Source organism: Triturus cristatus, chromosome 3_1 (genome assembly GCF_964204655.1).
Source record: "Triturus cristatus chromosome 3_1, aTriCri1.1, whole genome shotgun sequence".
NCBI lineage: Eukaryota > Metazoa > Chordata > Amphibia > Caudata > Salamandridae > Triturus > Triturus cristatus.
The window spans coordinates 806512769-806525551 of record NC_140583.1 but is presented as its reverse complement, the minus strand read 5'-3'; the positions used below and the strand labels follow the sequence as shown (position 1 = coordinate 806525551).

Sequence of the window (12783 nt, the reverse complement as noted above, 5' to 3'; positions counted from 1 at the left end):
TTAGGCTGCGTCTCTGCTGGGACCCGGGGAGACCCCCCATCCCCACATGGCGTTTGCAACCGGCTGCTCTTGAGGACGCGGAGTTTCGGGCTTCGCTCGGCACAGCGGTCGAACAGTTCTTTGACCTCAATGAGGGCACGGCGGGGAGCACGTTGACAGAGTGGGACGCGCACAAATCGACCATGCGGGGACACTGCCTGGGGGCGACGGGGAATATCCGTAAGCAGCTTACGTTGCTACTCACCGCTCTGGAAACTCGGCTACTGGCATGCGAACGTCATGGCGAGGGTGGAGGGCGTGACTCGACCAGGCTGGCCCGGCTCCGGACACGCCATGCTGAGCTGTTGGAGAGGTTGCGTTGCCACAACTACGCTGCCCATTCGGCACGGGCCCACGCCACATCGGACAGGGCGGGGCGGCTGCTGGCCTGGTTGATCAGGCAGGAATCGGGCTATGCGCCAATAGCCTCCATCCGTGGATCGGACGGGACGCTGGTGCACACGCAGCGGGAGATCCATCAGATACTCACGGCACACTACAAAGACCTGTACACTTCAGTGGGGCGCCGGCAGGCACAGGATCCCGATCTGTTTCTGGGGGCCGCCGGCCTCCCCACATTTCCGGATGCCCACCAGGAAACATTAGAGGGTCCCCTCACTCTGGAGGAGATAGGGGACGCGGTGGCCTCACTGGCTTCTGGCAAGGCGCCTGGGCCGGAAGGTCTCCCGGCAGAATACTACAAGGCATATCGGGAATCTCTGGTGCCCAGACTGCACGCGTTATATCTCACGGCCTTTGAGGAGGCTACCCTGCCCGCCTCCATGAGGGAGGCCTACCTGATCTCTTTACCCAAGCCGGGGCGTGATCCTACTAATCTAGGGTCCTATCGCCCCCTTGCCCTCCTCAACACCGATTACAAAATCCTGGCCAAGGTTCTAGTGGAGCGGCTGGCCCCCACTGTGCCTGTACTAGTGCACAGGGACCAGAATGGGTTTGTGCCGAAGCGCAGCACTTCGCTTAATCTCCGCCGGTTCTTCCGTGTTGCCACACACGGTGCACAGCATTGGCCGCGGGCGGGCTGTCTAGTGTTAGACCTTGAAAAAGCCTTTGATTGCCTAGAGTGGGGCTATCAGGTGGCGGCATTATCGCACTATGGACTAGGCCTCGGGTTCCTGCAAATGGCGGCGCTCCTCTACAAGAATCCCGTGGTCCGGGTGAGAACTGGCCCATACATTTCCGAGGCCATCTCGGTTGGCCGAGGTACCAGGCAGGGGTGCCCCCTCTCGCCCCTCCTTTTTGCGCTTGCCATGGAGCCCTTAGCGGCCACCCTGCGGAGGGTGTTGACGGACGGCATTCCAATGGGCGACGCCACCCACCAGGTCTCCTTATACGCGGATGACCTTTTGATCTTCGTATGGGACGTGACGAATATTTCAGGGGACCTTGAGCGGGTTCTCACGGAATTTGCAACGCTTTCCGGGTTAAGGGTGAACGCGGCCAAATCGTGCCTTTACCCGTTCTGTGCTGATGCTCTGGATCCCCGGTTTCAGCTAGGGGGTGTACCTGTCAGGTGGCAGCCGGACACCTTCCGTTACCTGGGCATCCAGGTGTATCGGCGGCCAGCTGACTTGGTGGAGGGTAACTTGGGCAGGGCGGTGACAGCGATCAGGGCCCAGATGCGCTTCTGGGGCACCCTCCCCCTCGCGGTCACGGGCCGCAGTGCACTGGTCAAAATGGTGGCCCTGCCCAGACTCCTCTACTACTTTGCTAATCTGCCGACCTATATCCCGGCGTCCTTCTTCGCAGCCTTGGAGCGCTTCCTCCGGGATTTTGTATGGGGCAACGCACGGCACAGAGTGGCGCTCTCTAAGTTGTACCTCCCCACGGGTCAAGGGGGACTCGTGATGCCATGCTTTGCGCACTATTACCTAGCGGTGCAGCTGCAATGGGTGGCCAGGTGGCTGGCCGACAGGGAGAGAGATGACATGGCATCCACGGAGCCGCCACTCCCCCTGACGGATATTATAGCGTCGTTCCACCCGACGGCCAGAATGGTCAAGCCGGGCCCCCTTCTTGTGGCAGTGGCCTACAAGTGCTATCGGCGTGCCCTCTACTTGACCCGGTCGCATACCCCATACGCTCCTGCCATGCCAATTGAGGGTTCGCCTAGTGGTCGAGGGATACTACGCTCGACGGAGCTTGCGGAATGGCACGCGGCGGACATCTGCACGCTAGGGGACCTCTACTGCGATGGTGCGCTTATACCGTTCGCTCAACTGGCGGAGGAGACGGGGTTACCGGCCGGTCAGTTCCTCCGTCACCGCTCGCTAATCGCGACGCTGACAAACCGGTGGGGTGCTCTTCAGGAGGAGCCGGCACAACACCTCATGATGCAGTACCTCCATGTCATGGGACGGGGCTGTCACATGATTCGTTGGTTCGCGGCCTCCCTGCGCACACAGGTGGCGACGGACCTGTCTCCGTTGCGGGGTAAATGGGAAGTGGATCTGGATCGCCCCATGACCGACAAGGAGTGGAGGGATACGCTACGGGGACCCACACGGGTCCCCAGGAACTTGCGGTTTCGCCAAATTCAGTATTTTATACTGCACAGAGCATATCTCACTCCTGACTCCATCAATCGCTATTTCCACCGTGCGGACGCTGAATGCCCACGCTGCAAGGCTCTGGATGCTGGACTGGTGCACATGTTATGGAGCTGTCCAGCGCTCGACTCATATTGGCGGACGGTGCATGGAGCGTTAAGTACTTGTGCCGGCCCGCTGGCGCGGCGGGAATGGCCGGCCTGTCTGTTACACTTGTTTCGTAGAACTCCCCCCACGAAGGTTGCCTGTCGCTTCCTCGACCTGGGTCTGATCGTGGCGAAGCGGTTAATCACTAAGCGCTGGAAGGCGGCTGAGCCCCCCCGTGCGCAGGCGTGGCGGAGTTCCCTGCTGGTGTGGGCGGGGGCGGAGGGAACGGCTCTCTTGCGGGAAGAAACGTTGGGCCTCAGACGCACACCCATAGCGAATCAATGGGACGTACATTTACAGGCCCTGATGCAACTGGATGGGGATGCCCTGGGACTCTGTGGGGCACATACTGTGGAGACACTCCCTGAGGGGGAGGGGAACGGAGGTGAGACTGGGGGACCCACTTTGGGGACTGGCGGGGAGGTCCTAGCTGAGCCGGGCAGATGTGCGGACAATGACAATTGCCTTTAATGGAACTGTATGTAACGAGAGGTGGGGGCCGGGTGGGAAGGGGTGGACTGGGGGAGGTATCTTGGGGGTCACGTGGTCGAATACCGAACCTTCTGCTGCTGTTCTGCTGGGCTTCTGTTGTTTAGCCTGTTTTCCTTTTGTTGTTCTATGAATCTGTTTAAATGTGGGCGGTGGCCCTGACACCTATCAGTTTAACTTGCTCCACACATGGTGGTGGCGATCGATCCGGTGGTTCACCGCATTCACAATTGGCGGAGACTCCTCCGAGTAACTGACTCATTGCCTGTGAGATGCTCCATTTATGATTTAAGCTGTGTCTATATTAACGAAATGCCAATAAACAGATTTCATAATAATGACATCAAGCTCAGTGTCTGATCAGTAGTGCCCGTCTAGTGAAGGAATGCTCAGAAGCTCAAGTTGATGCTTTCAATTTCTTCACAAGACACCGGCTAATAAACATAGTGAAATCTTTTTTGCCCTTTGTCATGCATCCTTCTGAACTGGTACTAATTACGGCTACTTTAGCTTCTACTCGCTGCCAGTTGACCTCATGGCAAACAATCTCTCCGTATAACCTCTCTTTATTATAGGTTTGTTTTTGCCATTCCATCAAAATCTGCAGAAAGTAGCATGCTGATCACAATGGGCTTGTTGTAAGAAGAAACACAAGTAAAGCTTTTTGTACATTCAACTTAAGGAGTCTAAAGAAAAATACTGTTGAACACAAATTAACGAAGTAAAATAATGTCATACATTTTGGAAAATATTTTGGATAAATATTTAGCTTTTATGTTGAGGGGGACTTTATTCTAGTAATGTAGTTGAGCAATCATAGTAAAATGCTATTAGATACGACAGGTGACCGAAAAGCAAGAAAAATGTTACAGAACCCATGAGAAAAAGGGCACGGCACAGTGATGCATACTGTTTCGGACTACCCATTTCATAGAAACTTCCAGTTTCATAGAAAACATGACCTTACTAGTTCATCATTCGGCCAGCAAAAAAACAGGTCTCATTTTTGGAAATAGTGCACAGAATGGAAGTGGGTGGGCGGGGGGCGGAGTGCATGGAAATCAATGGGTCTTAGCCCAATATATAGACCAACCCTCTCAGTAAACTGATACATCACTTCACACCAGGCCAGCTTGTAAGAGAAAGTAAAAACTGGAGCTCCAAGAGAGAGGGTGAATGGGTAGTCTTAATATAAAAGCCTAACTCCAGCCTATTTGACCACAAACATTATTTAAGGCTGCTTGCAGCACTTGCGCAAGATTTTGCAGCTGGTGGAATTCTCCAGCCAGGTGGAATCAGAATTTTTCACATTCCTCTCTACTGTTATTTTTGCTCTTTTTAATGCGTTACGTTCTCTACTACTCCTGTGATGAGAGACATGTTATATAAATGTCTGTAGCAAATACAGGAGTACAAATGCAACACAAATGAGTGGCTGCAATAGTTAAGTCACAGCATTTCAATCCACTGAATCCACCAGCCTTAGAAAGTGCAGGGCAGTTTTAACAGACCTTCCCAAAGAGCCACCGGTGAGTCTACCCTTAAATATTCAAGGCAAAGAACTAGAAATGGATAGCGTTCTTCAAAACATATACACCTGTAAATCATCTTTTTCTCCAGGGGCCCAATGGCAGATTTAAGAATTATCTTGTAGATAAAATAAACCACAGCAATAGTTGACTCTGCCATGACCCAATAAAAGCAGTCGTTTTCCCACAGCAAGCAAAGGAACGGTGCAGTCCACATACGGCTGATCTAAGCTCAGGCCGACACAAGAAGGTCATCACTGCTACTCACCGTCTCCATTTCTGGCATCTCAGGGGGAACAGGGGCTGCTTCCTCCACCACAAACTGCTCATCTTCATCGTCCTCCTCCTTCTGTTTATCAACAATGACACTGGGGACTAGTTTGCCACTGCTGACCCTGAGGAGAAAGGGCGCCCACCCAAATATTTTATTTTAAATGGAATGATTGTTCACATTTGAATATTTTATAAAAGACTATGTTGATTTAAAAGAAATTGCCACGGAGTTGCCAAATGTATCTCAAAACAACCGGTAAAAACAAGCAAAAGAGGGTGTGGGTAGAGTTTTCTAAACACAATTGTTCATAGATTTTGAAATATAAAAAAATCAAACTGTTGCCTAAGAATGCGGCATATTCGGAGTTAAAACGTCCGACTTTGGGAATGTTTGAAATCTCCATCACTCATCAAACAAATAACCTGTTTTTCCAACTGATTCTTTGATGATGGGCGAGAGATTTAGACAATTAGCCGTGAGGGTAGCACACGTAGCAATGACATTTTTTGCCTTTTTGCAATTGCAGGCCTGGCATACAATGTTAGTAAAGTTGCTTTCACAAACCGACCACTGTAGCTGTATATTTCCACATTCAATCAACCATCCCATCACCTTTCTGGAGGGGGCATCTCAGTGCTTCCCTGGCGTTTGATTCGTGGGGGAGCCGGCCTAGCACTATTTGGCCGAGGTATTCTCCTGAAAAACAGGGGAGAAAAACCCGTTAATACAATTGCAAGGTAATGGAAGATACATAATTTTAAAGAAAACTGCGATTCACTCCAAGAGACATAGTGAGCTTTTTAAGCAAAGCAGGTCCCGCAGACCATTCACTCCTCTTTCCATTATTATATCAATTATTCTTATTGAAGCGATGCCAGACGTGCCTCGACTAGTCACCTCCACAAAAAACGTATTTTGGTTGCTTTGAAAGATGAGGAAGCAAAATGTAGCAAATGTCTACAATTGTTGCCAATCTTTGCAAGATGTATATCTTCTGTTAACAGAGAACTTTTTAAGTGGAGCTGTATTCACGTGTGTGATTTAAAACCTTTGTTTGCAATTATTGATCTTAAAAAAAAACTACCTGTAATTACAATTCTGAAGTTAAATGTACATAATTTTCTTTTCTTCAGCTGTGAACCTTTGATGTGCTCAATTTTTTAAAGAAAATGCGAAGCAGGGTTTAACATGGACTCAGGAAAGGTGAATCCGACCTTAATATCTGGTGCCCAAAGTGAGTCTTCACTACAATGTTAATGCCATGAAAGGAAAGTAAACAAGCATTGGCATAGCCAATAGGTCTCACTTTTGGGACCTTATAAGTATTTAGTTATGCAGCACAATATCCTTGGTGCAACAACACCAACTGTTGCATGGCCAAACACTTATAAGGTCCCAAAGGCAAGACCTATTGGCTATGCCAATGCTTATTTTTTGTTCTTGGGGGGAAAGCGGGCTAGTGCCAGGAGGGTTAAGGGTGAGTGCCAGGGAGGTGAGGAGTGAATGCCAGGAGGGACAAGAGTGTCCCTCGACGTTCACGGCTGTAATACGTGCCTGATGCTGATTAGCACTTGTCTTCTGTGTGATGTCATCCTCCTCTATTCAACACTGACCACAACAAGCACAATGAAGCGAGGAAGACGGGGACAGCGATCAGGGGCTGGTGTTATGCATCAGAAGCCTTCTCAGTGCAGCTGGTTCTTTGCCACGAGGAGCAGACACCAGACAGGGGTGATATATGGGGGGTGGGGGGGGGGGGGGGGGAGGAGACAAAGCCAGGGAACATGGGACTAGCTGCCCTCGGGTGACCACCGGCTGTGTACTAAAGTGTGTGTGGGGGAGGAGGGGCTGGTGTGGAGTGGGAAAGTGAAAGGGAGGGAAGTATGAGACTGTGGAGGGAAGGAAGGTGATAAAAGTGTTTAACAGGGACCTGGCAGTAAGTAACGAGAGCCGGGTGTTTGTGTAGTTAGGTGGAATAAAAATCAGCCACGTCATACAAGAAAGAATAATTTGAGTACAGGCTTAACTCTCAAAAATAGCTGGAATGATTTGAAAATATGTAGATGTGTGCTTCTGTGGTGAACGTATAATGAGTTTTAATTTACTTCCGTTCTCTGGGATCTGCTTTATAACAGTCTAATTCATGATGAAGCTATCGTGTTCTGACTCTTTGCGTCGTAGCAGCAAACTATATCCGCTCCATTTTTATTGCTCCATGCAAGTTGGCTGCAGCGGTCTCCGCCTTTTGGTCGCGTCACCGGTGGCGGTTTATGTAGTGAGGCTGTTACCGGGAGACAGCCGGCGAGTGCTGCGGGCAGGGTGAACGGGCTGCAAGGATGAGCCAGCAGGGGGCGGCGCTGCAGACCTACAACAAAGAGCTGGTGAAATGTGAGAGGGGGCAAAAAGAGGACTGTCTGGTGGGGCATTTGAGAGGGGCATTCGGGAGGGTGCCTGTGGGGGACCTGTCAGATGCGCAGAGCTGCGAAAGGGGTGCTCTAGTGAAGACTGTGGAAGGCAATAGAAAAGCTGTAGGGGAGGTGGGAGAATGGTGTTTGTAGGCTGGTAGTTTGAATGCCAACAGTTCTGGTTTTGATACTTGGATAGTCCAAGATCCTGTTGTTATGTTCTTAGTAAGGCAATTAGAAGTGACAGACTGTGTATGGCCATATGCTAGTTTACTCTTAGGCAACGTTGTTATTCTGTGCTTTGCGGCTATATGCACACGCACTCACAATCCTGTTTCCCCCTATTTATTCAATTCAGAGGAAATGTAGTCCCAGTAGGCAAAAAGCTACTTTCAAAGAGATACATTTCCATAGAAATTATGATTAGTGCTGAAAAAAGAAAAATTAGGGCACATTTTGAGTGACTTCTCAAATCCTCTTCTATTTCATAAAAAAGGAATATGCTACTTACCAGTATGCATCTGTTCTTGGCATGTAGAGCTGCAGAGTTGTACACTTAGCATAGATCGCCATCTGGTGTTGGGCCCGGATGTTTGCAGTTTGTTTTTGTTCTTTGGACAGTCTTTGGAAGTCACGAGTTCGGTGACTCCTCCTTCGGTCCGTACTGCGCATGGGCTTCGGCTCCATCCTCAGATTGTTTTTCGCCAACAGGGAAATGATGGAGCGTAGTAATAACAGTGAGAAACCCATGTGTGTTGTATCTAAATAAGATGGACTGGAACGGATACAGGTAGCCGGGGAGGCGGGTGGGCGTGTACAACTCTGCAGCTCTACATGCCAAGAACAGATGCATACTGGTAAGTAGCATATTCCGTTCGAGGCATATGAGCTGCAGATTGTACACTTAGCATAGATTATATAGCAGTACCCAACCTTAGCGGCGACCACCGGTATCCGTTGCAGCGGTTTGAAAAAGTGTCTTTAGTACAGCCTGGCCCACACTAGCTTGTTGCTTGGAATGCACGTCTACACAGTAATGTTTTGTGAAGGTGTGCGTGCGGTGTTGACCATGTGGCTGCTTTGCAGATGTCATCTAAGGGTATGTTCCCTAGAAAAGCCATAGAAGCCCCTAACTTTCTAGTAGAGTGGGCTTTAGGTGGAACAGATAATGTTCTTTTTGCCTTTTGATAGCAAATTTGTATGCACTTTACAATCCACCTAGCTATCCCTGATTTAGAGATGGGGTTGCCTTTATGTGGTGGAGAGAAGGAACCAAACAATTGTTTAGTTTTCCTGAAAGGTTGTGTTCTCTGTATGTAGTACAGTAAAGCCCTCTTAACATCAAGTGTGTGTAGAGCCCTTTCCGCAACAGATTGAGGTTGCGAGAAAAAGACAGGTAATTCCACCGATTGATTGAGATGGAAGGGGGAAATGACCTTGGGCAGAAACTTTGGATTTGTACGAAGTATCACTTTGCTGTGATGTATTTGTAAGAAGGGTTCCTGTATAGTGAACGCTTGTATTTCACCAACCCTTCTAAGGGAAGTGATAGCTACGAGGAAAGCTGTTTTCCAGGTGAGGAACTGTAGCTCACATTTATGCATTGGTTCGAAGGGCGGACCCATTAGCCTTGTAAGAACTACATTTAGATTCCATACAGGGGAAGGTGGAGCCCTGGGAGGAATTACTCGTTTAAGGCCTTCCATAAAGGCTTTAATAGCGGGCACTCTGAACAGTGATAAATGCTGTCTGTTTTGTAGGTAAGCAGCAATCACTGCTAGGTGTAGGCGTATGGATGAATATGCCAGGTTACACCTTTGGAGATGGAGTAGATAGCATATGATGTGCTGTATGGATGCATCTAAAGGGTTGATTGTATTGTTACGGCAGTAAACAAAAAATCTCTTCCACTTTGCGGCATAGCATGCTCGAGTGGTAGGACGTCTGGCTTCCTTGATAATGTTCATGCAATCAGGGGGAAGGTTAAGGTACCCAAATTCTAAGATTTCAGGAGCCAGATCGCAAGGTTGAGCTGAGCTGGGTCCGGGTGCCTGATTTCTCCATGGTTCTGAGTTAGGAGGCATGGGGACAGGTGCAGTTTTTGATGTGGTACCACCGCGAGCTGTAGTAGTGTGGTGTACCACGGCTGCCTGGCCCATGTTGGAGCTACCAGAATGAGTGTGAGGGAGTGCTGTTGTAGCTTCCTTACCACTAATGGAATTAGCGGGAGAGGTGGAAAGGCGTATGCAAATTTGCCTGACCAGTTCATCCATATCGCATTGCCTTTGGACAATGGGTGTGGGTATCTGGCGGCGAAGCTTGGGCATTTTTTGTTTTCGTGGGTGGCGAAGAGGTCTATCCGAGGATGCCCCCACTTGTGGAAGAATGGGCGAAGAACTTGTGGATGCAGTTCCCATTCGTGTAGTTGTTGCGTTTGTCTGCTGAGCAGATCTGCCATGGTGTTTTGTACGCCTGGAACGTGCTGTGCCAGGAGAAAGATGTTTTGAGGAATTGCCCATCTCCATATGCTCTGGGCTAAGCGGGAGAGCTGGGGAGAGTGTGTCCCCCCCTGTTTTTGAATATAATACATTGCAGTCATATTGTCTGTGCGAATGAGGACTGCTTTGGCCGAAATCTGTTTTTGAAAAGATTTTAGGGCTAGAAAGATCGCCAAGAGCTCCAGATGGTTGATGTGGAGCGACTTTTGCTGTGGCGTCCATAGACCTTGCATTGTGAGGTGTAAGAGGTGCGCTCCCCAGCCGGAGAGCGATGCGTCCGCTGTTAGAATCACCTGAGGAACCGGGTCCAGGAACGGACGCCCTTTGGAAAGGTTTGTGGTGTTCCACCACTGCAGAGAGTGATGGGTGCGGCCGTCCACCAACACCAGATCCGTCAGCTGTCCTTGGGCCTGGTTCCACTGTTGTGCTAGGCACTCTTGAAGTGGACGCATGTGGAGTCTTGCATTGGGCACTATGAAGATGCAAGATGCCATCATCCCTATGAGCTTCATAAACACTCTTGCTGGAAGAGAGTGTTGAGGAAGGAATGTTTGGCGCAAGGCTTGTATGCTTGCGATTCTGGCTGAGTTTGGATAGGCAATACCTTTGGAGGTGTCTATAGTGGCCCCGAGATATTGCTTTGTGTGAGATGGTAGGAGGTGGGACTTTTGGTAGTTCACCGTGAAGCCTAGCTGGTGGAGCAGTTGGATGGTGCTGTTGGTATGTTGCACACATTGGTTGTAGGACGCGGCTTTTATGAACCAGTCGTCTAAGTAAGGGAAGACGTGAATATGTTGACGTCTGAGGTGTGCTGCTACAACTGCTAGGCATTTGGTAAACACCCGTGGTGCGGTGGTGACCCCGAAGGGGAGAACTGTGAACTGGTAATGTTGACCGTCCACCACAAACCTGAGGTACTTCCTGTGAGAAGGGTGTATTGGAATGTGAAAGTATGCGTCTTTCAGATCCAAGGTAGTGAGAAAGTCTCCTTGAGAGAGGAGCGGGAGGACTTGTTGTAGGGTGACCATGTGAAAATGGTCTGAATGTATGTATGCATTTAGAGGCCGGAGGTCCAGAATGGGCCTCAGATCCCGTCTTTCTTTGGTATCAGGAAATACAGAGAGTAGACCCCTAGATTTTACTGATTGACGGGGACCTGCTCTATAGCGTGTTTTTGGAGGAGGGAGAGCACCTCCTGTTTGAGCAGTGTGGAATGTTCCTGAGACATTGGACGGTGCCTTGGTGGGATATTGGGTGGGGTAGATGTTAGCTCGAGACAGTACCCTGACCGAATAATTTGGGTCACCCATTTGTCCGATGTTATGGATTCCCATGCGTGGATAAAGTTTTGTAGTCTGCCCCCGACCGGAGTGGGATGGTCTGGGGGGAGCGGAGGGAAGTCATTGTGCGGGCGGATTGGCAGAATGGGTGGTGTTAGTTTTGCCCCTGCCCTTATTGTTGTTGCCTCTGTAACCACCCCTTTGGTAGCCCTTTGAGAAGGTATTTTGAGGAGGGGACTTGTAGGAGGTAGAGGCGCTATCGGTGGAGTAGCCTCTGCCTGTGCTACGAAAGGATGAGCGCCGAAAGGAGCGTTTAGGGGTCTGTGATTGTAATGCCCCCATAGACTTTGCTGTGTCTGTGTCCTTTTTCATTTTTTCTAATGCTTCGTCTACCTTTGGCCCGAAGAGATTTTGTTGGTCAAAGGGGTGATTTAGTATGGATGCCTGGACTTCTGGCTTGAACCCTGAGATCCAGAGCCAGGCATGACGACGAAGCAGGACACTAGTATTTATGGCTCTAGAAGCAGTGTCGGCTGCATCGAGGGCACATTTAATGGAGGTGTTAGTAATTAGCTTTCCCTCCTGTATCAGGTCATGAGCTTTACGTTTGTGTTTTTCCGGGAGGTGCTGCATAAGAGCCTCAAGCTCATCGTAGTGTGCTCTGTCATAACGCGCGAGCAGCGCTTGTGTATTCGCAATGCGCCAGATGTTCGCGGCTTGCGAGGCGGTGCGTTTGCCAGACGCGTCTAGAAGTTTGGATTCCTTATCTGGCGGTGGGGCCTCTCCTGAGGACTGGGAGTTAGACCGCTTTCTAGCTGTGGACACAACTAGGGAATCTAAGGGAGCAGGGCCCTTAATGTATGTAGGGTCTGTGGGTGCCGCCTTATACTTTTTTTCTATTCTAGGGTTTAAGACCCTGGCCCTGACAGGGTCTTTGAACACCTCTGCAGCATGCTTGGTGACACCCTTAAGCATGGGCAAGATAGCTGTGGACTTATCCTGAATATCAAATGTATCCAGTAAGAAGTCGTCTTCCACTGGTTCACTATGCATTTCCACCCCCGTGCTGCTCTCTGCACTAAGTGGTGAAACCCTAATGAGTCCTCTGGGGGAGATGGCCTGGATGGGTAGAGGTCGTCCTGAGGCACATCCGGTATGTCAGGGTTTTGGTAATCTTCCCATGGGTCTGGGGTCCCCGGTGGAGTGGGGTCCATTGGGGCGTCCGCCGGGTCATAATCTGGATCCCCGTAATCCGGATCTGGGGACGGGGTCGGGGAATGATGAGGCAAGGGTGGCGGAGACCTGGGAGGGGGAGGAGGTGGAAGAGGTGGAGGAGGAGGAGGAGGTAGTGGGGAGGGCACTCTGAGAGGAGAAGTAGCAGAGTCCTTCCGCTTGGGCGGTGGAGGAGGAGCTGGTGTGTCAAGACGTCTTTTCTTGACAATAGCCCAGTCTTTGGATCCTTAGATAAGGTCTTTTGAGAAGGATCTGGTGTAAAGAGGTCCAGTGGCGCCGAATCGTCCGCTGGCGCCGATGTTTTAGGAGCCGAGGATTTTGG

General features: G+C 50.2%; 1 protein-coding gene across 10 annotated transcripts in view; it reads right to left on the bottom strand.

Annotated features, from left to right (window-relative positions):
• IFT54 (intraflagellar transport 54) overlaps positions 1–12783 on the bottom strand; it is a 543753-nt gene that overhangs the window by 65536 nt on the left and 465434 nt on the right. For all 10 annotated transcript variants that reach the window (XM_085645129.1, XM_085645127.1, XM_085645123.1 and 7 more), the window contains 2 exons: positions 5658–5741; positions 5040–5166 (listed from right to left, as the gene is read on the bottom strand). In XM_085645129.1, the coding sequence (XP_085501255.1) occupies positions 5040–5166; positions 5658–5741 (211 nt within the window). The remainder of the gene's footprint in view (positions 1–5039; positions 5167–5657; positions 5742–12783) is intronic.